This window comes from Eumetopias jubatus, unplaced genomic scaffold (assembly GCF_037043125.1).
Source record: "Eumetopias jubatus isolate StellerSeaLion01/CBP00866 unplaced genomic scaffold, mEumJub1_p1.0 scaffold_15, whole genome shotgun sequence".
Lineage (NCBI taxonomy): Eukaryota > Metazoa > Chordata > Mammalia > Carnivora > Otariidae > Eumetopias > Eumetopias jubatus.
The window spans coordinates 93,817,155-93,838,961 of NW_028274821.1; the positions used below are offsets into that span (position 1 = coordinate 93,817,155).

Here is a 21,807-nt window from a genome sequence, read left to right on the forward strand (position 1 = left end):
AGTGGCCACCTGGGAGCTCGTGGCAGGCCCCTCGGTCTGAGCCACAAGCATGTCTTGTGGAAAGGGCACCCCACACCCAACACTGAGGCCTGGGGTTCAGGGGGCTCCTCGGATCTCAGGGCCCAGCCAGCCGGCTCCCGACGTGGCCAGAGGCGGCCCCAACCCTCTGTACACTGCCCGGTCTCTCAGGGCAACATCACAAGAGCCTGAGGGCTTGCTTTTTAATAAAAAAAAAATAAGCCATTCCTTTATTCCTTCAAACATCCCAATTTGTGCCTGAGGACCAGCCAAGCCCCTCTGGCCTCACAGTCCTGCTGGCGGAGCCTCTCCCAGTCTCCAGCTGCTTTGGCCTTCTCTGGAAGGGTCGGTGAGGGGCTCTCCGGGCAGGTGGGCTCACCAGGGTCCAGCATGGCTCCTGCCTCCTGGAATGCAAAGATGCCCTGATGGTGGGGATGCCCAGACTCCCAGCCAGACCCCATGGACGGTGCTGTAGGGCAGGAACCAAAGGTGGCACCATGCCCCCTTTGAGGGCACAGCAGAACCAGGTTGGCTGCCCACTTGCAGTCCTCACAGGGGCCATGCTGAGGGCAGACCCTGGGGCCTGGGTAGGCTTCCAAAGGACGCCCCTACCCCATTGGCATCCCCTCTGTGGACCCATCTGCCCTATTCCAGGACCCAGGACCTCTCAGGGCACGGCCCCCACCGTGCTCAGAGGAGCTGGCTCCTGTCTCCGGGACCTGTGGACCTGGACAGGGTCCTTCCCCCGCATGGGTTCTCCACCCCGTGAACTCAACTAATCCGTGCTGAAGGCCTACTTGGTGCCTGTTGTCTGCACACTGAGGCCCCAGCAGCAAAAACTACATTACTCCCCATAAGGGCACACGTTCACGGCAGAGATGACAAATATACACCTAGACCGTGTCAGCTGTAGAGAGCAGAGTGCGATCAAGACAGATGGACGCTGGGACAACAACGCTGCCTCAGGAGAACAGTCATAGAGCATCTCTGAGGAGGCGACCACTGAGCAGAGATGTGATCGGACAAAGGGAATGAGCCTCACAAACACAGAAGGAAGCTAGGCAGAGGGCCTAGTAATGCAAAGGCCCTGAGGCACATGTGTGCCAGCAAGAAGGAAGCACAGAGCCTGGGGTGTGGAACCCAGTGGGTGAGGGCTGCACCTGGGGGAGGGGGATTAGATGGCCCTTCCCCCGGGGGCCTCCACAACCCTGGGCCTGCCCCCAGAGGCCTGTATATACCCACACCCCACCTAACACCATCACATTTGGTGCGAGCGAGCTCCTAAGGGCCAGCCTGCCCTGCATCTGGACAGCTGTTGGCCCCCACATGCCCAGAGCAGAGCCACAGGGAAGGCCCACGCTTACCCTGCACTCACACCAGCCGCCTCCTCTTCCGGACATGCCAGGCATGCCGGGTTCTCAGCACGTCAAGGTTGTCAGAACCATCCAGGCAGGAAGAGTCAGCGCTCTGCCCAGGGTCTGGGGCTCCCTGAGAACAAAACCCAGGCAGAGAAGAACAAGAGTGACTCCCTAGCAGAACAGGCAGGGAAAGTGGGGGCAGTGAGGAGTCACACCAGGGAGGAGGCTGCCAGGGATGTGCTGCTCCCCAGACCTGTCCCTGCAGACACACTGTGGCTTGCAGATGAACTGAGACTCCTGCAGGAGAGACATGGCCACACGCGGGCTCTGGTTCCCCACCAGCCCCCCATCCCACTTGCAGACTCCAATCCCCTTGGTGATGCCAGGGAGCCAGCCTCCCATGTCACGGTTCTCCCAGCCAGGCTTGGCAGGGCAGTGCCGAGAAACACAGGCAGATGACAGCGAAGAGCCTGCACGCAGGCCAGGGGACAGGAGGCCCTCCCCCCTCAGCCCCCAGCCACAAACCCTGCCTCCGCTGTCCTGACGGCACAAAGCCCCAGCTGGGCAAGGGCCACCACCCGCAGGAGACCCCACAACCTCCCTGATGTGACACACGAGGTGGCCCGGCTCTCCTGCTGGCCCCAGGAACAGGGTCAGAGGACACTTGCTGGGAGCCCCGTGGGCACACGCAGCCACAGAGGACATGGGGACACCTTCCTGCGTGTTTGTATCAGGCTTCTTGCTAGGGAACAAGGAAAGCGGTTGGCCTCCACGGCTCAGAAAGCTCTTCCAGGGTACATGGTACCAGAGCTGCCAGCTGGAAGGATCTCGGTGTCCCCAGATGTGCAGAAACAAGGGCAGGCCCACCTCTGTGGAGCTAGTACCCCAATGCAGGAGCCCGTACGTGCGCAGGGTGCACAGGGCCTGAGGTCACCCGCTCCCTCAGGCAAGGCTTTGTAGTGGGGGCGGCAGCCCCAAGAGGGGCCAAGGGGTTTCGTGAGTGTAGAGGTTCCTTCCTCTGTTTTCCACACTGGCCTCAAAGGAGGGCCACATCCGCACAGACTGAACAGGCCTGGAGCCAGCTTCCTCCTCCCCAGCAACCAGTGGGCCAGCCCTGCTGGCCGAACTCCCACCCACAACTGGGCGGGGGCGCTGCAGACGGCCACAGGGGAGCTGGGGGGGGGGAACCTCTGTGCCCATGGCCGCCTACCTGAACGGGGATGGTGGCCGCCGGCCCTGCCCAAGAACCACTTGTGGAGCAGCCATCAGTGAGCTCCAACTCCCCCAGGTCGTCCTCGCTCTCTGGCTCGGCCCTTGTGGCCACCGACAGGGTGGTGTGGACGCCGTGGGGAGACAGCGTGGCCAGGAGTGCGGGGAGGGTGAAGGCTGCCAGGAACCGTGCCTTCAGCAGCAGGTAGGCCGGGCTGTCCTGGAGCTGCCTCCGCACCTGTCCCAGCGAGGCCTGCAGGGCTCCGGCTGCCCCACTGGGCACGAGGGAGGTGGCTCTCTGCTCCAAAGCCTTCTTGTGGAGCAGGAGTCCAGACAGGGCCCGTAGGCTGCACAAGGCTGGGGGCTGGTAGGGCAGCCTGCTCCCTAGTGGGGGCACGCACACCCCCTGCTGTCCCCTCAGCCAATCCCGCACGGCTGCCTCACTCTCCTGGGACAGGAGGTCCAGGTCCAGGGCACCCCTCTCAGGCCCAGGCCGGGGTAGGGGTGGCCTCTCTAGGCCCAGAGGTCCCATGGGTCGCCCTGGCCCCGGGGACCCCGGTGTCCCTCCTGGGCCACTCCCAGGGCTAGTGCCAGCTTGCAGAGGGGGTTGGCTGGACCACGGGGGTTTTGCTTCAGGGTGGTCAGCCAGAAGTGTGGCCTGGGAGGGTATCCTGGGCGCAGCTATTTCCCTGGCCACTTGGGCCTCTCCAGGGAAGGAAGGTCCCCCAGGGACACGGGCCACGTCACTGCCCACTTCCACAGAACTCTGGGATTGGCAAAGCATCGGAAGGGTCGAGAGGTCTGCCCTGGAGGAAGAATCTGAGTCTGTGTCCACGTTGGCCGGGGGCTGCCAGGGGTGGCTCAGCCCAGGGAGCCTGGGGCCCTGGCCTACCTGCATCCCAGGCAGGGAGGACGGCAGAGTCACGGACAGTCCCTTGGCATCAGAGGTCCCTGCCGCCCCAGGAAGGCCCACCACGGCTGGCACAGGGAGCAGCCCCTGGGCCGTGAGCACCCAGGTGACAGGCAGAGGCGTGCTGGCCGCCACGTGAGGCCCACCCTTGTGCATGCCCAGAGCTGGTGTCAGGCTGAGGGGCTGGATAGGCAGCTGAATGGGGCTGGGGGCTGCTGGGAGAAAGAGTGGTGCCTCAGGCAGGCCCTGCTTCCGGGACGTGGCAGGGGCCTGAGACTGTCCCAGGCCACCCTGATGGCCACTCACAAGGACCCGGCTGGGAACTGGAGCTCTGGAGGCAGCAGGGGCAGCCTCCGTGGAGGCCAGGGTGCGGTCCAAGACTGGCAGGGTCGAAGCCCTCTCGTCCTTGCCTGAAGTACTCAGCCCCGCTGCTGCAGGGATCCCAGGCCCAGAGAGCGCCGTGTCTGTGGCAGCGGGGCCCGGGGCTGAGCGGGTGGGGGGCGGCTGTGGTAGACGGGGCTGGAGGATCAGTGGCGAGGACAGCACCAGCTGCGGTGGGAGAGCCACGGTGCCTGGGGTAGCGGCCTTCCTGGCCCGGGCCTCCCGAAGCCGCTTCTCCCGGAGCAGCTCGGAGACGGTCTTGGGCTTGGGCCGAGGGCCACACGGAGCTGGCGGGGGCGCCGGTGGACTGGACTCGGCACGGCAGAGCTGTAAACCCCTGCTCCCTTTGTGGCTGGTGCTCTGCTTTGCAGCTTCTCGTGCCGGTGGATTCCGGAAGCTGCGGCCTGCAGGGAAGACACAACACACACGTGGATGAGCTCCATGCGTGCGGACCGGAGACAGGCCTCCCCCCTGTCCCATCGGAGGGCCCTCCTGGAGGGCGGGCAGCTGCTGGGAGTACAGAGCAGGAGCTTTGGCATCTGATCTGCACGTCCCAGACCTCCTCGAGCTCCTGCCGCAGCCAGGACAGCAGGGCCTGCCGGGTACCGGCCGCCAGCCCCATGCCTTCGGTATCTTCAAAACAACAACCGCCGGGCACCACTGTCCTCCTCACATGGTCTCCCAGGCCCCCAGAGCCTCGCACGATGCTGCTGGTGTGGGGAGGCTGGTGGCAGCCAGCAGCAGAGGCCCCTCCCGGATGCCCGGGGCTGGCTTACGTGCAGGGTAGGTAGGAGCTTGCGCTGCCTCTGCCCACTCCCGCCTGCCACGCTCTGTCCCTGCCGTGGGATTTGGACAAGATCTGTCAGCAGGGCCACAGCTGTGCTACCCAAAACCCGAAATCCAACACCCCTTTGCCGTTAGGTTAGATGGTCAAGACAGGAACAGAGAGAGTACCTGGGGAGTCCCGCGACGAAGACATCTGAAAAACAAAAGTGTGCGCCTCAGGGAAGTTCCAGGGCCCAGACCCACTCTTCTCTACCTGCAGCAAAGCCTTCCTTCTGCTCTCACCTGCAGTGGGAGCAAGGCCCAAGCACCAGGGCCGGCCTCCCTCCCTCCCCACATCCTCCTACAAGCACCACTGGGTGAGCTCATCATGGTGAGGTCAGGCCTATGTGGGATTTGAGGGAGAGGCAGGAGCTTGGCTCCCCAGGCAGAAGGACTCGGGGTCTCTGGGGCCTGGATGGCACCACAGGGCCAACCTGGTCATTCTGTCATTCCCTTCAGTTTTAACTGGACACAGGAATGCGACGGACCCCACGGACCCCACACCTGGCACCTCACCCCAGCAAGGCCAATGCCCAGAGCAGTAGATGTCCAAGAGCTTGGAGGCCTCCACGCAGGGGCGGCACGGTACCAGCTCTGCCCCCTCCCACCCCGACATGTTGTGAAGCCCTCAGGGCTCCAAGCAAATGGGCGGACACCTCCTAGAAGGGTTGCCGTGAGGGGGCCAAAAGCCAACAGGGCTGCTCTCAGGGGCTGGACCAGCCTAAAGGGGGACTCAGGAATGCCTCCTGTCTCTTACTCTCCGGCTGGACAGCTGCTACCCACCCCAGCACTGGCCTTGCCGTGTCAGGAAGAGGAGGGAGGGTGGCAGAAACCGGGTGAGCCTGTGCCGGGTGCTCACTCCCTACTTCTCACCTGTAGGAGCCCAGGCACTGGGTCCCGAGTGCCAGTCTGGAGCAGGGCAGGGGTTTGGGCCTTCCTCTCTCGAACGACCTCCATGCAGCCAGCAGTGTCAATCTGGAACAGCTGAGGGACACGCATGACACATGCATGGCACACGCACGACAAGGGCCTGTCCCTCTTCCCCGTCCAGGACCAAGATGACAAGGGCGTCTGCGATGAACTTGAGCCAGCTCTGACCACTGCTCGGGGTAGGTCCAGAGCCCGGCACAGCCCCTCAAGGCCATGACCCCTTTGCTCAGCCCCGGCCTGGCCTCAGCCTAGGTGCGTCGGAGCAAAGCTCCCTCGGGGCCGAGGTCTCCTCCGAGCTTCCATTTACGCACTGGGGTCCCAGCATCCCCGTCCCTCCTCAGGATGGGGTTTAACTGATGGTGGCAGGGACGGGGCTGTCCCTTCCATAGTGACTGGCCTACTAGGTGTTGCAAGGCACCGAAAGACCCTTTCCAAAGGTCTGAAACTTCAAAAAGTTAGATTTTAAGAAGTGAATCCACCTTTACCCAAGGAAAACCAAGCATAAGATAGAAAAGCTCTGCCTTACGGGGCTTCTCACCTGGATAAAAACAGTAAACGCAGGGGTGCTGGCCAGCCGGGCGTCTTGCAGCTGCTTCCTGATGCCATCGGCTGAGAAGACAAAGGCACACATGCGCAGTTACCAAGACCCCTCTCCCTGAGGCCCCAAAGAACCCCGCATCCATCTGCCGCCATGCTCAACCAGAAGGAAGGGCAGGAGCCCAGAGGGCAGGCCGGCCCTGACTGGCCTGTGGAGCCCCCCCGCCCCCCAGCCCCGAGAACACGACCAGCTCTCCAGAAACCTGCATGCAGGCACTGCGCACCCGAGCCCCGAGAAGACCCTTGCTAAGGCCCAAATGGCTGGTCATTTCCAGACTGTCCCTCGTGTGCTAAGCAAGTCAGAGACAAAACCCAAACAGCCCTCCAAAGGGATGCTTTCTAGAAAGATGAGACTGGCACAGGGGTCCCTCCCCGTGCACCCCCTCCCCAGCAAGGTCACCCCGCATCTGCCCTGTGTCTCCCCCACCCCAAACCCACAGGAGGCTCTCAAAAGAACCCTGGGGCAGTACCTCGAGTGTGCACGACGGCAGGCCTCCGGGGGGTGCAGGGCAGGACAACGTCGCCCACCCACGGGCTCATGGCCACCAGAAGCTGGCGCTCAATGAGCCTCCTCTGCAGGGCATGTCCTCGCCACTGCCGCCTGTTCCCGATCGTCCTGTGCCACAGCCGCCGTACATGGGGCCCGGCCACACCACTGTCACTGGGGCTGGCCCCCAGGGACGGGCTGAGTGGGCACGGTTGTCTCAGTTTCTCCTTCTGTGTAAGGAAGACAGACACCTGGGCTTCCCAGTCAGGCTGGGCTCCCAGGCTGCCCACAGCCCCACACACCACCCTCCACTCCTTCCCTGGACTGGGGAGGGGCCCTGGGCCGACAGGGCGGTGGCAGTGGGGGGCGACGGGGGGCCAGCTCCTACCAGCGTCTGGCGCCGGCGGGCTGTGTTGGTCCTGAGCACCTGCAGCACTGTCTCCAGTGGCACCTTCAGCAGACAGCTCCCACTCTGACGAAAAGACGGCGTGAGGCTCGACACGTGGGAAGCCCTGGTGCAGGGGCTGCAGAGGCAGCACACATCCCTGCGCCCGGGTCCCAGTGCGGGGTGGCGGAAGCACTCTGAGGCATGACGGCCTCAGGAGGGTCCCTAAGGCCTGGCCACCCACCTGCCTACCCAGCTTGGCTGCAGCCAGCACCAGCAGAGGGCCCCTGCTCCCCCGGCCAGCCCCCCCGAGCCGATGGCACCGCAGGGGCTGGCGTGTGCAGTCTGCCCGGCTGCCTGGACAGCCTGCTGTCCCCTCAGGTGCCACAGTCTCCTATCTCTCCCAGGACAGGCCAGCCTGCTCACCGCAACTCCGCACACAGCCAGAGCCAGGGAGGTGGCCAGGGCCCTGAGAGCTCAGACGCCGACCGGGACAGGCATACACAGGGCTGGTGGACAGTGGGACCCTGCACAGGAGAAGTGTCTGGACTTCCGCGAGCCAGGGGAACACCCTCCTGCTTGCTGCCCCCTGCCGACCCCCACTCAGGGACAGACAGGTCAGAAATGGCTCCAAGTCTGCGGCCCCACCCGGCAGGGCCCCTGCACGGCTTATAAAGCAAACCTGGGGAAGTAGAGGCTGCTGCTCTGGACACGAGTCTCCTGCGCACCAGAAGTGAACGTTCTCTGGAGCCAGGACGGGTGTCTGACCCACTGCGCCCAGAACGCAGCTGACGCGAGCGCAGGCCGGCCCGCTGTGCCTTAGCACCAGCTAAGTGACCCCCGAGCAGCCATGTGGGGTGCACTGGGGTCTGGGGCCTACCTTGTCTGCCAGCTCCTCTGAGCTCGAGAGGTGCGTGTCCGCCGAGCCTGGGTGCCCGATGCCTCTCGCGCTGGTGCTGTGGGTCCCGGAGGGAGTGTGCGTCTGGCCTGCCTCCTCTGCGGAAGCCGAGGCTGTGGGGCCAGCAGCTCTGCTGTCCTGAGCCTCGCTGGAGGCCCGGGGAGGGCTGGGGGAGGCGGCACGGTGTCCTGGCCAGCCCCGGGCTCCCCCTGCGCACAGTTCACTGGTGCTCTGCCTGGCAGGCACCCACAGGTCCATGTCCGGCACGGTATGCTGTGCTGACGGCAGCGCCTGGCCACCTGCCCTGGCCTCTGGGGCTTCCTCTGGCTCTGAGTCCCCGCTGCTGCCGCCCCCGCTGCTGCCGCCCCCGCTGCTGCCGCCCCCGCTGCTGCTGTCCCCGCTGCTGGAGCTCCACCGCATACTGCCAAGGGGCCGCCGCCGCCGCCTCCTGCCCCGACTCTGCTTTTTCTGTGGGGAAGGGCTAATTGGAGTCCTCGGCCGCCCAGGGCTCACGGACCAGGGACAGCAAGCAGGCAGGCCAGCCCTTTGGGGAGAGACCCCAAGCAGGCTTGGACACGGCGCGCTGGGAGCACAACCCCCCACTCCCCCGAATGCTCTGAGGGGACAGCAGCTATGGGAGAGGCTGGGGCTCTCTGCCCTTGACTTCCAGGAAGAAAAGATGCCAGGGCCAGAAACCAGATGTCCTTCCTCCCCTCCCCGCCCAGCAGTGATGCCGGTCCCACGGGTACAGGGCCTTCGACTGACTTTTGGCAAAGCCTCACCCTGACCATGATCTTCCACTTGCTCAGACACTGGGAGCCCGTCCGATGGGGTAGTTCAGAAGCTATTTTTGCCCAGTGACCTACAAAAGCAAAACAACGCGGAAGTTGCTTCCCATGGTCTTTGATGACATGTTCACAGCCTGAACAAGAGGCTCTTCTCGCAGATGCGTGGTCTCCCGTAGAAGACCTGCACCGTGTTCCGAGGGAACGCGTGCTCCGCTGCACACTGCTCCCCACGTCGGAGAAGCTCAGTGACAAGTGGGCCTTCGGATTCTCAATGGATAATCAGCCCTTTAGCAAGACTCTAGAAAACACACAGACAAGAAGAAAAAAACCATCTGCGTTTATGTAAACACAGCCCGTGCAATCCTGCCACACCCCGGCTTCTACACCAAACGTGGCAAACTATTCTCTCTCCCGACTCCACAGGCAGGAGGACACTGGTGCCTTGTGTTTAGGGCAGTGTGACTCCGTGCCACACTCAGGATTCTGCACACACTTGAACTCAACAACACCACATCTAGGGTCTGTTTCTGAGGAGATGCTGCAGATAATGAGCAGATGCAATGACCAAGCCCTTCGCTCCTTCCAGGAGCAAAAGGGGCAGAAATGAGAAACAACAGAAACATCCATCGAGAGACAGGCGGCTGAGGAAGTTCCGTGCTCTTTCTCAGGGAGACAGGATGTGACTGTTGACAACAACGGGAGAACAAAGGACGCGTGAAGACAGAAAAACAGTCACAACAGACAAGAGAATGCTAAGTGGAAAGTGGCGGACTCCATAAACTCACACCGAGTGACTCAACTTTAAAAAAAGCTGCCCTAGAGATGGGCCCAGAGAGCGGGCTGCGCAGGTGCATGTGGCCGGCAGCAGCCATCCCCAGGAGAGGAGTGACGGCGCTCCTGAACTCTGCATCCCGACCGTTCGGCAGTGCGCAAGGGAGAGAAGCTGCTGCCCGCTGAGCCGGGGAAAGGCTGCGGACAGGAGGGCAGCTGGGGTCGCCGCGAGCCGTGCCTCCTGGGGGCTCAGGGCCTGCAGAGGCCCAAGACTCACCAACACCGTACTTCTCGATCAGCTCAAGCAGCTTCCCCTCTTCACTTGCGTTCCATCGTCCCTTTTTCAAGCTGAAGTGCAGCCGTCTGAGGTACCTGAAAGTGGCAAGGACACAAGGGTGTTTCGGGCGCCAGAATGCCCTCCCGCGACTGTCCCCACGCCGGCAAGGGCTCCCGAGACCCGGCGACAAAAGCTCAGGGGACGAACAGAAAACACAGAATAACTGAACTTCATGAAAATTAAAACCTTGATGTGTCTCACAGGACGCCATTGAGAAAGACGGGCAGATGAGACCTCGAATAAGGGACTTGTAGCCGAACACGTATCAACTCACACAAACCGTGACACAAAAACAACTCGGTTTTTTAACTGGGAGAATGACAAGAACAGATGTTTTTCCAGAGAAGACATGCAAAGGGCCGGGCAACACACAAAGATGCTCAATGCCAGGAGCTGTCAGGGAGCCACGAACGGAAGCCACCGAGACGCCACCTCACACCCCACGCCTGCGGGAGCTGGGGTTCATGGGGGCTGGTGAGGGTGTCTCCCATGGGGGCACAGGGCAGGGCCGCCACTGCGGGTAACCACAGCATCACATGCCCTGAAAACCCCACTCGCAGGCACACATCCAAGAGCACCGAGCGTGCCCGTTCACACAGACACTGCCATTGCCAAGGCGAACCCACGAGGCGGGGGGGGTGTGTGTGTCAGGACTTCATGCACTTATCTTTTCAGTCCTCTCTACACCCAATGCGGGGCTCGAACCCATGGCCCCAAGATCAAGAGTTGGGCACTCCACTGACCACGCCAACCAGGTGCCCCGGGGCTTCGTCGTTAAGACCAAACGGTACTCTAGTGTCTGTCCAGCTTGAGAACAACTTTTGTCATCAACCTGTTCCTCCACTGACATAGTCAGTTCCTGCCATGTGGCCCCATGACCAGCGCGGTTACGACCACACGTGTGTAGGTGCCCGTGTGAGGCCTGGCTTCCGGTTCCCGCGGGCGGGCGGCAGTTTGCCGGCCAACAGCATGGTTCCCTGGCTAGCTGCCCAAGGAAGCGGCACCGCACCACGCACGCTCCGCACCCTCGTCTAAACTTGCCCTTTTGTGCGGCCTTAAAACCACCGTCCTGACGCGCGCAAGGTGGCATCTCGCTGCTGCTCTCCCTGTTTCTGTAATGACTAACGACACTGAGCCCTGTCTCGTGCGCTCTCTGGAGAAAGGTCTATTCGAGCCCTTGTCCCTTTCCTCGATTGTTTGTTGTTGTTGGCAAACAGCGTTTCTCTGGGGGGTGGTCACTGCGTTCTGAAGTTGCCTGGGGTGACGGCTGCACGGCTCACCAACAGTAACCCCCCAGAACCCCTCACTGGAGTATGTTGCACGACATACAGATTAAGTTATCATGAACCGTTAAAAAAAACAGGCTGAAGAAAGGACATTCCCAAAGCAGCCTTCCAGAGACCTTGCCGTCAGGGGTCTGGAACAGGAGCTTCAACAACAGAGTCAGGGAAACGCCCCCTGGGCCACCTCAGGTTGAGCCCATACAAAAGTCTGCTTCAAAAAAACCAACACGCATCCTGCTTCCTAACCAGACACCCTGGCTACGCAGGGCTCCCAGGTCACCCCAGCCTCGGCCAGCAGATCCCCTGGGGCCGCAGGCTGCTCGCCCACCCTCTGGCCTACCCGGAAGCAACCCCAGCAAGGCCTCCCTCACCCAGCGAGGTCCAACTCACCGATCTCGGCACTGGGCATCGCTCCTACCTGGCACCTCTTCCCGGATTTTAAACCAATCCTGCTCCCCATATTTGGCAACTGCTTGAAGCAACTTCTGCAGTAAAGGACAGCGAACAAGTAAGGCCTCCACAGGCAGCCGTAAGCTCCCCAGCCCGCACCAGTCCATTTCAGAAGGGACAGTGGGCGCCGAGGCTCACATCCTGGAGTACGGCTCTCCTTGGCTTCTGCGACCGTATACTCACCGCGTCTTCCTCTGGGGCCCAGAACCCCTTCTTCAGGCTGGGGTCCAAGCTCTTGGTCCACCGATAGATGAGCTGCATGGAGTCTCTCCCTTCCATGTAGTAGACAACTGGGGACAAAGGGGCCTGATGGGCACCGCGCTTCCTGGGTCACTCAGCAAGAAGCTGCTCTGGTCACTAGGTCATTGGGCCGTGGGGTGCAGGGGCTGGGTGACCCCGGGCGTCCCCCTCCAGCCCCTCAAGCCTGTCATGACTGAGGTGCCTCCACCCGTGAGGGGCCTTGGGTCCAGGGGCTTGCGAGCCTCAGCGGGGGGCACAGGGAGCAGGGCCCACACGGACACTCACTTCTCCGGTAGGGGATGTGGCTGCCGACGCGCATCTCCTGGACAAGCTGGGTGAGCAGGCGGTCCTCCTCCCGTGTCCACTCCTTGCGCTTCAGAGCCTTGTTGTGCTGCTGGTACTTCTGCAGGCACTGGAAGGCGCTGCGGTTGGTCTTCCGAGGCCCCAAGACCAAAGCAAAGTGGGTGTTACTGGGTGTGTACCCCCCGCAGAGGGACGGCCAGGGTGCTGTGAACCAACGACCTTATCGCCCCTAGCAGACCCTGCAGGGACAGTGGAGAGCCTGACAGAAGGAGGCCGCGAAGCACCAGTCTGCACGTTCAGACACACAGCGTGTCCAGGTAAGTCCGTTAACGCTGCACTCACATGACCCCAGAGCGACACTGGAGTCCTCAGTGGGCACCACCAGCTCAGCGGCCTGGAGGAGCCTCCCTGCAGAGCACGCGCCTCTGATGACGTAGGGGCTGCACAGCGGCCCTAATCCGGGGGCCCCAACGGGCCTCTCTGGGGATGCCACCCTAGGGAGAGCTCCGGACTGACTGTATCTCGGCTTCCATATGGGCTCCAACTCGGCACATAAAGCACCAGTCTCCATGGCAGGTGCGGTCGCCCAAGTCTGTCCCCTCATTCATCACCTTATGGGGAGAGTATCTCCCAAAAGCTAATCGATGCGATTTGAACTTTTTTCCTAAAGAAAACCCTTGAGTTACAGAGAACATGTATGGTTGGACACACGCAGTCTGCATGCCTATGAGGTTTGGGTTTGGGGACGCCTTTTAAGACACAACACCAAAAGCATGGTCCTTGAAAGAACGGATCAGCTGGACTTGACTAAGACCTTTTGCTCAGTGGAAGACGTCAGAAAAATGAGAAGACAAGCCGCAGACAGGAAAAAATGCTTGTGAGACATGTCTGGTAAAAGCTGTTCTCCCAAATACACAAGACTTTAAAACTCGGCAAGCGGCACCTGGGTGGCTCAGTTGGTTGAGCGTCTGCCTTCAGCTCGGGTCATGATCCCAGGGTCCTGGGATCGAGTCCCACATCGGGCTCCCTGCTCAGCGGGGAGCCTACCGCTTCCCCTGCTTGTGCTCTGACAGATAAATAAATAAAACATTTAAAAAAAATAAATAAAAAAATAAAACTCAACAAAAAAACAATCCGATTAAAAATAAACCAAAAACCTACACACTTAGCCAAAGAAGACATGCAAATGAGACCTAAAGCAGCCTGTATCTGTCATCACGGAGATGCAGAAGTGCATGTGATGCTAACACACGTCTGGGAGCACCGCCCGAGTCTGGAGCCCAGACGCCACCACAGGCTGGTGAGGGTGCAGGGCAGCAGGACCCCTGCCTGTGGCCGGGGGTGCACAGCACGGGGTGGCCACTCTGGAGAACAGACCCAAACATCCTCTCAGCATACGACTGCTCCTTGGTGTTTACCCAAAGGACCTGAACACTCACATCCACACGAACGCCTGGGCACAGACGTTAACAGCACCTTCACAACTGCCAAATCCTGGAAACGACCAAGATGCCCTCAGCAGGTGGAGAGACAAAGTGAGATGGATCTAGACAATGGGGTGTTTTTCGTGCTAAAAAGGAACACGTGGGCAGGCTGGGAAAAGGCCCGGAGACACCTCGGTTCCCGAGAGGAGGAAGCTGCGGGGACAGGCCCCCAGCTCTGGGTGGCCCTGGAAGAGGCACAGCATAGGTGGCAGAGCACTAGTCTGCAGGAGGCTGCCCCGCAGACCCGTGTCCCCGTGCACTGTGCAAGCCCACATGGGGCAGCCCCCCAGCAGCACAGCCCTGACGTGCACATCGGCTCTGGGTGCGGCGGTGTGTCAGCACAGACCTGTCCTCGGTTGAACAGAAGCACCGTTCTGGGAAGGGATGATGCTGGTGGGGGGGCGAAGGGCACAAGGGGAGTCTCCACCCCTTCCTCTCGCTTTTACTGAGAACGAACGCTGCTCTAAACCAAAACCCTAAATAAAACCCCAGAAACTAAGAAAACAAAGACCAAAAACGACTTTAAAAGCCCAACTTACCAACCGTACGAAGCATAAGCGTACATGCGCCAGCTTACCCAGCAGCTCAGTACGTGAAACACAACTATTAGACACGCGGGGGGGGGGGGGGGGGGGGGCGTGCCTTTCTGATGTGAGCACAGTGCTCCGGCCAAGCGGCTCTACAGACTGAGCTTGGCAGGACAGACGGACCATCTGCCACCCTAGGGTCTATGCTGGTCTCTGGGCAGCTTCGGTTTAATCGGTTCGCTGCGAGCGTGTGCCTGTCTGTAAGAGTGCTCCATTCAAACATGGGGACTTTACTCATCACCCTCTCAGGCCGTGAGCCAGTGAAATTCAAACAGAGCACAACACAAAGGATTCCTGAGACACCTAACGACGTACAGATGAGAAGGACCCTCCTACACAAACTAAGGTTTGAAGGGGCGGCAAAGGGTCCTAGTTCACAGTGCGCTGTTCTGAGAGAGGCGAGCTTCCAACACCTTCATGGTGCAGACAGAAGCTGAGTGGAACTCTTGGTCCTCGCCTTAGAAATGAGGAAAACACCACAAGAACCCAGAGAAAACCGGGAAGAGCGTTCCCCTCGAAACCCATCAGAACCAACTCCTGACTTGATGGAAATAAGGAAGGACCCAGCTAAGACAGGCCCTGGGAGGGAGACGGAAGACGAGTGAGCACTCGGAGACAGACGGAGGCTGAGGAGCCAGAAGTGCCCAGAGACGTGGCCCAGAGAGGGGTGGAGAGGCTGTTCTCCCTGTAGGCCACACCCTCAAGAGCGGCGTGATGAAGCAATGTGCCGGCTCCCAGTACTGGGCTGTGATGCTCAGCCCGTGGTGACCCCAAGCCCGCCCAGCCTCCCAGCCATGCACCTGAGGCCCCTCCGGTCCTCACCCCCAGCTCCTTGGCGATCTTCTGCCACTGCAGATGGCCATGCTCGGCCGCAAGGGCCTTCAGCTGGTCTACCTCCTGCCCGCTCCACTCCTGCTTGTTTATGCTCGGGTGCTCGAAGTTCTGCCAGAACTTCCGGATCTCCTCCGCACTGCGGCCACCCTCAAACTGCACCAACAGGGAAACCCAAGCTGCAGGGGCTGTTGCTCGCGGACGGCTGGCAGCTTGGCACCCGGGGAGAAGTGGGGTCCCAGCCCGGGTTGCCAGGACTCACACACCCAGAAGCGAGGGGTCGGCTCTAAGCACGAAGCCTGAACCTTCGTGCTCATCCGTCTCTGAAAAGGCAGCTCACCCCGGCGGGGCAGGCCTGACACTCACCTGCCCAGGGGCGCCACAGTAGGTCTGGCGGCCACCAGGGACTTAGCCTGACTGCCTGAATCTGACCCTGCCGATGCCAGCCCACGCCCTCCACTGCCAGCACGGCCACGAGCCGCCGTTGGCCCAGTACTGCCCCGACTCACGTTAACGTTCGAGATCTTCTCCCAGTCGTGACTGTCCAGCCTGTTGCCCAGCAAGGCCTCCTCTGGGAGCTGCCTGGAGACAGAAACAGGCTGCCAGGCTCACACCGGGCCTTCCATGCCTCTCCCCAGGCCACAGCCTCCCTGTAAGACCCAGCTCACCGAATGTCCTGGACTTCCCTCTCCGCCTCCCTGCTCTGCTTCTCCAGGACCTGCCTCTCTGCCTCACTCGTCACCCTACTCCGTTTCTGGTGCAAGTACTCAAGCCTACGGGGCAGGTAGAGACACCAGGGTTACCCACATCGTGGCTGTGCTCGGGGTGGGGGGGGCGCGGGGAGGGGGGGTGTCTTGGGTCCAGTGCAGTTTCCCTGAGTACTCAGGCATGCACATCACTCCATAGGATGAAGCTGCGTGTCAGGAAGCACACACTGGAGCCTGGCTCCGACTCCAAGCCTGCCTTGCGCAGGCAGGAGGCTGCCCGGCTTCCTGCCCACAGGAAGCAACGACACTCTCTCTCCTGCTGTCACTGCAGTTGTGAACACACAGACAGTAATTGACACCACTGATTCGGCATCCCAGCTACCTGCCTTGGACCCTGCACGCAGGGAGGTGTTCTGCGGGAAGCCTGGTGACAAAGCCACGGCCTACTTAAGCCTGCAGTTGGCCCTTCTGGAGTCCAGGGAGAAGAAAGCCATCCCTGAAGCAAATCCTGACCCACACATCAAGCCCTGAGACTAGGGGCAGCCCCTGGGACCCCTGGCCCAGCCCCAGGTGCTGTGATTTGGTCGCATGGTGTCACCCCAGCACAACATAAAAAGTCTCACGCACGGTCCACATTCAGACCAGAGAAACCGCCCGAGCTGCATGACTGACTGCGGCCACTCGGCCTGCCCAGCTCTCGCATGCCTGACCTCGAGCCCAGATGCCTCTTTGGGGAAAAGTTCCAGGGATCAGCACCTCTTCCGCTGGGAGCAGGGGACGCGGCTGCACTGAGTGTCCGTGACAAAGCATTGAGCCCGGACTCCCTCACTCGCCGGGGAGGCCGACGTCCATGACTGTGCTCGGACTTACTTCAGTAACTTGGGCTGAAGCAGGCGCTGCAGGCGGTCGCTCACCACTGATCTTCGGAGCAAGGCCTTTTCCCAGTTTTTCCCTAACGAGAAACAATGACATCAGCAACGCCTTCCCCTACTTTCACGTGAGGAAGCTGTGGGCACATGACCAGGCCAGGACCACAGAGCTGGCAGGGGAGCTGGGCTGTGGGCCCAGGGCCCTCTGTCCAGCAAGCAGGATGCCCTGGCCCAAGCTCACAGCTGGGCCCGTGGGGCTGGGTGTTCAGGGATGAAAAGGAAGACCAGACAGTGATCTGTGGGGATGGTGGCCCCACGTGGCCTGGGACAGGCAAGGGCTTTGAGGGGCCAGTCCCAGTGGTCAGGGCCCGAAGAAGCCCACAGAGCCACAAGAAGGCATCTGAGGAGAGGCAGGGCTGTGGTGCTGAGGCCCCGGCCTGGGCACTTACACTTAGTCACCAAGAGCTCCTCGAAAGCCTTGATGCCCTGGGCAGCCTTCTCCCGCGTCTCTTCATTGGCAGGAGGCCCCTGCCAGACAAAGCAGTGTCACACCATAGACAGAACCCAGGTATGCTCACCTCACGGGCCAAGCATGTCCCGGTGGGGCCTCACTAAGACTCTGGAGCCCTTTCCTTCAGCCTCCTCGAGCAGTTTGGCCACGTGGGAGGCCTGGCACCAGACATTTGGGCCCAGAGCTACTCCCTGGTGAGTGGCTGGGGGCCGTGAGGAGCATGGGGCGGGCTCAGTGGCTCCACAGGACCTCGCTACCAGGCCACCACAATTCTGCCAAGCTGCCCCACCCATGGTGCCACCTCTTATGGAAATGCCCCCGGGGTTCATCTGTGGAGCTGAGGTCAGCTTGCCACATTCCAAGGCTGGAGACCCTGACTTTCACCACTGGCAACCAGAAAGAGTTTGAGAGAAGCTAAAGAATATCACCCTGAACGACCCAAGGGAATTCACAACAGCCACAGCAAGTTTGGAAACGAGAGCTCCTTCCCGTGCAGCTCCACCCTCCCTGATGAGAGCAGGGCCCCTGCTACTCACCACTCCGGTCACTCTGTCCTTGAAGTAGGGTTTCATGAAGTGCCCTACGTACAAATTCGGGGGCAGGCTCTTGCTGTCCTTCACCTTGGAGCCCTTGGACCCTGCCAGGTCACACATGATCTCCTCCTGTGGCAGATACAAAGGGCCCATCTGGGGTCAGGCAGCAGCGACTCCCTTTGTGAATGGGACCCGGGCAGTCAGGGAACAGACAGAGCTCAAAGCCCTATTCTGGGGTGTCTGGCCATGGCGGTTCTGAAGGCCAGGCCCTGTCCTACCTGCTGCTCCTGGTTCTGGGCCAGTAGGAGGCTGACCTCCACCAGCCTCTCCTGGATGACCTCCTGGTAGACCATGTTCAACTGCAGGCAGGTCTCTGGGTCTTCAGGAAGGGTCTTTTCCTTGGGGTCATCCTCACCATTGCTGGCCTCACCCCACCTCTCCTCTTCCTGGTTACAAGTGGGAAACTGCAGGTGAGGAAGGAGGCATGCAGACGCTGCCCCACCTCGTGACCCAGGGCAGCACAACGAGCCTCTGAGCTCACGCTCCGGTCCCTGGGCCAGCAGGAGACCACCCTGATGTGGGACTGTGTCCAGCATATGCACGTTCCACAACTTGAGACAAAAGAAGCAAACATCTGGAAACATATCTCCGGTGGGAAAACGTGAAAAGCTAAATACCGTCTACTTTCCACAACGTTTCTATGGAACTCGAGGCTCAGAATGGGCTCGTGCGCTCTCGTCACTGGCAGGGAACGGTGAGCCCCAACACGTGTGAGGACGGACGCTGCAGCAGCAGCAGGACTAAAACCCAGGAACAACCCGTAGGACCGTCAATGAGGAGCTATGATAAACCTAAGCCAAAGGCACTACCTGGCCGTTAAAAATCAGAATCAACTCTGTACCTGCTGCCTTCATTAAAAGACAAAAAACAAATTGTAAAAATTCTCCAAATTAACATGAAATTCTAAAGTAAAAAATAGCAATAAAAACTGGCCCGACTGAGGAACTATGTGCCAGACACCGTCCTGGACAATCACACGTGCGGAATGACTGGCGCTGTGACTACCCCACTGCACGCTGGAAACCGAGGCAGACAAGTAAGCTACAAAGGGCCAGACCCAGGCAGCACGCTCAAAACCTTCCACGCATGACGCCATGCCCAGACACATACGCGTCACAGAGAGCTTAGGAAAGTCAGGAGGCGTGAACGCCAAACCTCGGACAGATGTTATTCTAGGAACAATTTTAATTTTGGTGACAAATACTTTGTGACGCGATGCTTCCGGTAACAAACACCTGGAAAAACCGAGATGTGCTCAGAGCACTCCCCGCTTGGTCTTGGGCCCACTGGCAGGGTGGTGTCTGCCTTGGTGGGTACCACAAACAGCCCAGGCCAGTAGTTACCGAGCCCGGGGAACCAGTAGCCTCCGAGTCCTCCTCTGGCAGTGAATCTGTGGGAACACAAGCACACCGTGTGAGCGACCAGCAACAGAATCCCGTATCTGCTAAAGAGATGTCCAGTAGGTACGGCACAGGGTTTTTCCTGATGGCCACGGGCGGGGGAGACGCTGAAAGGCCTCAGGACAAAACCGGACCTTCCTTCGCCATCAGCCAGTGGCTGAGCGCCACTCACTGACTAGGCAAGACAGGCCCTGAACTAAGGGCAGGGTCAGCCAGAGAGGGAAGACCTCGAAGGAGCCAGCCCCGTCCTGGGGGTGCTGGAGTCAGGGGCGGGGGCATGGCTGAGGCCCTGATTACAGGCGAAAGGCAGGCCCTGGCGTGGTCCGAAACTCAGAAACAGCCTCAGACCTGCACCTGGTGCCAGGGAGAGGCCTGAGGGCCCCGTCTCTCGTAGGTTCTGACCATGTGGGCAGGCCTCTAATCAGAGCTGCGGTGAGGGGCCTCAGGGCCCAGGGGAGCACCGAGGACAGCATGTGGGGGTGACTCCCAGCTGTCCGGCGTGGCGGCAGCGGACAAACTGAGCTCTGGAACCTCTGATGCCTGAGGACAGCCCGCCAACCTCCCGAGACAGCGCGCTCACTCACAGCCAGCAGGTCCTCGGCCAACTGAGGAGCGCTAACAGGCCGTCCCGGGGAGTAAGGGCAAGGTCAGTGTGGCCGAGCAGCACGTTCGTCTGGAGGGCAGGTGGAGGGGCTCCAGCTGTGGCCCGTGAAAGCGTACCTGCGTCAGAATCCAACGGGAGACCAGACTCCGAGACCCCCACTCCGACGCCCGAGGACGTGGGATCCAAAATCCTCTCAAGCTCCGCGATCTCCTTTGCTATCTTCTCTCTTTCGGCGTCTACGTCCATGACTTCTACCTGCCACTGGGACGGATCGCAGAATCTCACAGACCCGCCCCTGACCCGGGCACGCCCCTGGGGGCACCACGGAAGCCCGACCGAAGCAGGCGGTCCCGCTCGGGGGAGCCCTGGACCACTGACCCGACACCCCCCCCACCCGCGAACACACCCACTGTTTGCTCCCCGGGGGCGCTGAAGCCACGTGGACGTGGCCGGCCCGCTCCAGGCTGTGACCTACGGGGGCAGCCGGACGGGCACCAGCATGGCCCCAGAGCCCGGTCTCCGCCTTCCCCGGCCCGGCCGGGCACCTGGGGCGCACACGGCGGGGTGTCGTGGCTGAGGCACCCGGGCACAGGGACGCGGCCCAGGCCCTGGGAAACCCGAACCCACAGCACGGCGGAGGGCACGGGGACGCAGGTGGCAGGTGTGGCGCCGGGAAGGCCGCCCCCGGGGGGCAGGGTCCCCCGCGTCTACAGGGGCGCCGGTCCGGGAGGCCGCGGCGGGGCCGAGGGCCGGGAAGAGAAGGGGGCTCATGAGGCTTCGCGGAGGGACGGCCCGGGGGCTCCGCACGGACCCGGGGCCGGAGGCCAAGCCAGAGGAGGACGCCAGCCGGTCCCGCGGCGCGAGGTGCACACTCCGAGCGCGAGTGAGCCGAGCCGGCCGAGAGCCCGGCCCCCCCCGGGCCCCCGGCCCCCCCGGCCCCCCGGCCCCGCTCCTCCCGCCGCGGCCCGGCCCCATCCCCGGCGACCGCGCTGCCGCCCTCACCCTCAGCCAGCGCCACCGCCCCCCACACTTCCGGCGGCCGCACAACCGGAAGTCCCGCCCCGCGGCCGCAGCGCGGGGCACGCCGGGACGGGGTCGGCGAGCGGGCGAGTGCTGCCCCCGCGCGGCCGCCCCCGGGACTGCCGAGCGCTGGCCGGGGCGGGGGTGGTCGGCCGGGCGGGACCTCCGCATCGCCGAAACTCGCTCGCTCGCTCGTTTCTGCCTGTGCTGACTATATCCGCGGCTGTTGTTGCGCAGCCAGTGAGCAAGGTGGCCAAGGGCTCAGTGCTGCCGCTGCCTGGCCCGGGGCAGGCGTCGCGCAGGGCCGGAGCCCGCCCCAGCCCCCGGTCCCCACGCCCAGCGCGTACCTCTGGTCCGTCTGGGAGGCCGCTCCTGCCCGAGCGGGGCCGGCCTGCGGTTGCTCCTCCTAGGGGCACGTGCGGGGCGGGGGCAGAGCAGGGGCGCCACCCCCAGAGCGCGGTGCGTCTCAGGGATTGCGGGGGGGGGGGGGGGGCGTAATGCTGCCTGGGGCTCGGAAGAGCAGCCAGTGTCCGCTGGAAACCAGCAGGGCGCCTTCGCCTGGTGGACAGAGCAGGCGGAGATTGCAAGGCGAGGCATGGGGTAAGGGACGTCCCCGGGAGCCAGATTGGAGAAACGGACGGGTTGCACGGGGCCGGAAATGCAGAGGCAGAGCTGGACGGCCATACAATTTAAGTCTCTTACCGTGAGCGCTCCAAACACACGGGGGACAGCAGGAAGAGCCTATGTGTGCACCGGGCCGCTTGCTTCATCTAGACCCTTCCGGCGCCCGCAGCCCCTCTGCCTGCCCTTGCAGAGGTCAGGGCTGGCTCAAGTGCAGCATCAGTAGGTGGAACACCCCAGGGGGGCTCTAGGTGCACATCCCGCACCCCCTTAAAATGCTGTGCCTGCATGCAGGGCTGTGGCTGGAGGCATCCTCCCAGGAAGCCCCGTTCCTGCACCCAGAAGAGAACCGCATCCTAGCGCTTTCCTAACAGGCCGCCAGAGCTCCGAACCCGCTTCTCACCAACAGG

General features: G+C 61.8%; 1 protein-coding gene across 8 annotated transcripts; it reads right to left on the reverse strand.

Annotated features, from left to right (window-relative positions):
- Positions 1–214: 214 nt before the first annotated feature.
- Positions 215–20,793, reverse strand: SNAPC4 (small nuclear RNA activating complex polypeptide 4). Of its 8 annotated transcripts, none has more exons than XM_088019142.1 (25): positions 20,759–20,793; positions 19,873–20,017; positions 19,096–19,142; positions 17,971–18,138; positions 17,696–17,821; positions 17,098–17,176; positions 16,650–16,731; positions 15,741–15,845; positions 15,582–15,654; positions 15,064–15,228; positions 12,153–12,300; positions 11,811–11,917; positions 11,568–11,662; positions 9,835–9,929; positions 8,781–8,860; positions 7,981–8,466; positions 7,104–7,187; positions 6,699–6,945; positions 6,170–6,240; positions 5,575–5,685; positions 4,831–4,855; positions 4,653–4,712; positions 2,587–4,280; positions 1,383–1,506; positions 215–422 (listed from the first exon to the last, which is right to left on the reverse strand). In XM_088019142.1, exons 2-24 carry the CDS (start codon positions 20,000–20,002, stop codon positions 1,390–1,392), a joined length of 4,395 nt encoding a protein of 1,464 aa, XP_087875268.1. In that variant the 5' UTR covers positions 20,003–20,017; positions 20,759–20,793; the 3' UTR covers positions 215–422; positions 1,383–1,389. The 8 variants fall into 8 exon arrangements, with proteins under 8 accessions (XP_087875268.1, XP_087875265.1, XP_087875267.1 ...); XM_088019139.1 differs by having other exon boundaries at positions 6,699–6,966; XM_088019141.1 differs by lacking the exon at positions 20,759–20,793 and adding an exon at positions 20,302–20,610 and having other exon boundaries at positions 6,699–6,966.
- Between the last annotated feature and the right edge of the window lie 1,014 nt (positions 20,794–21,807).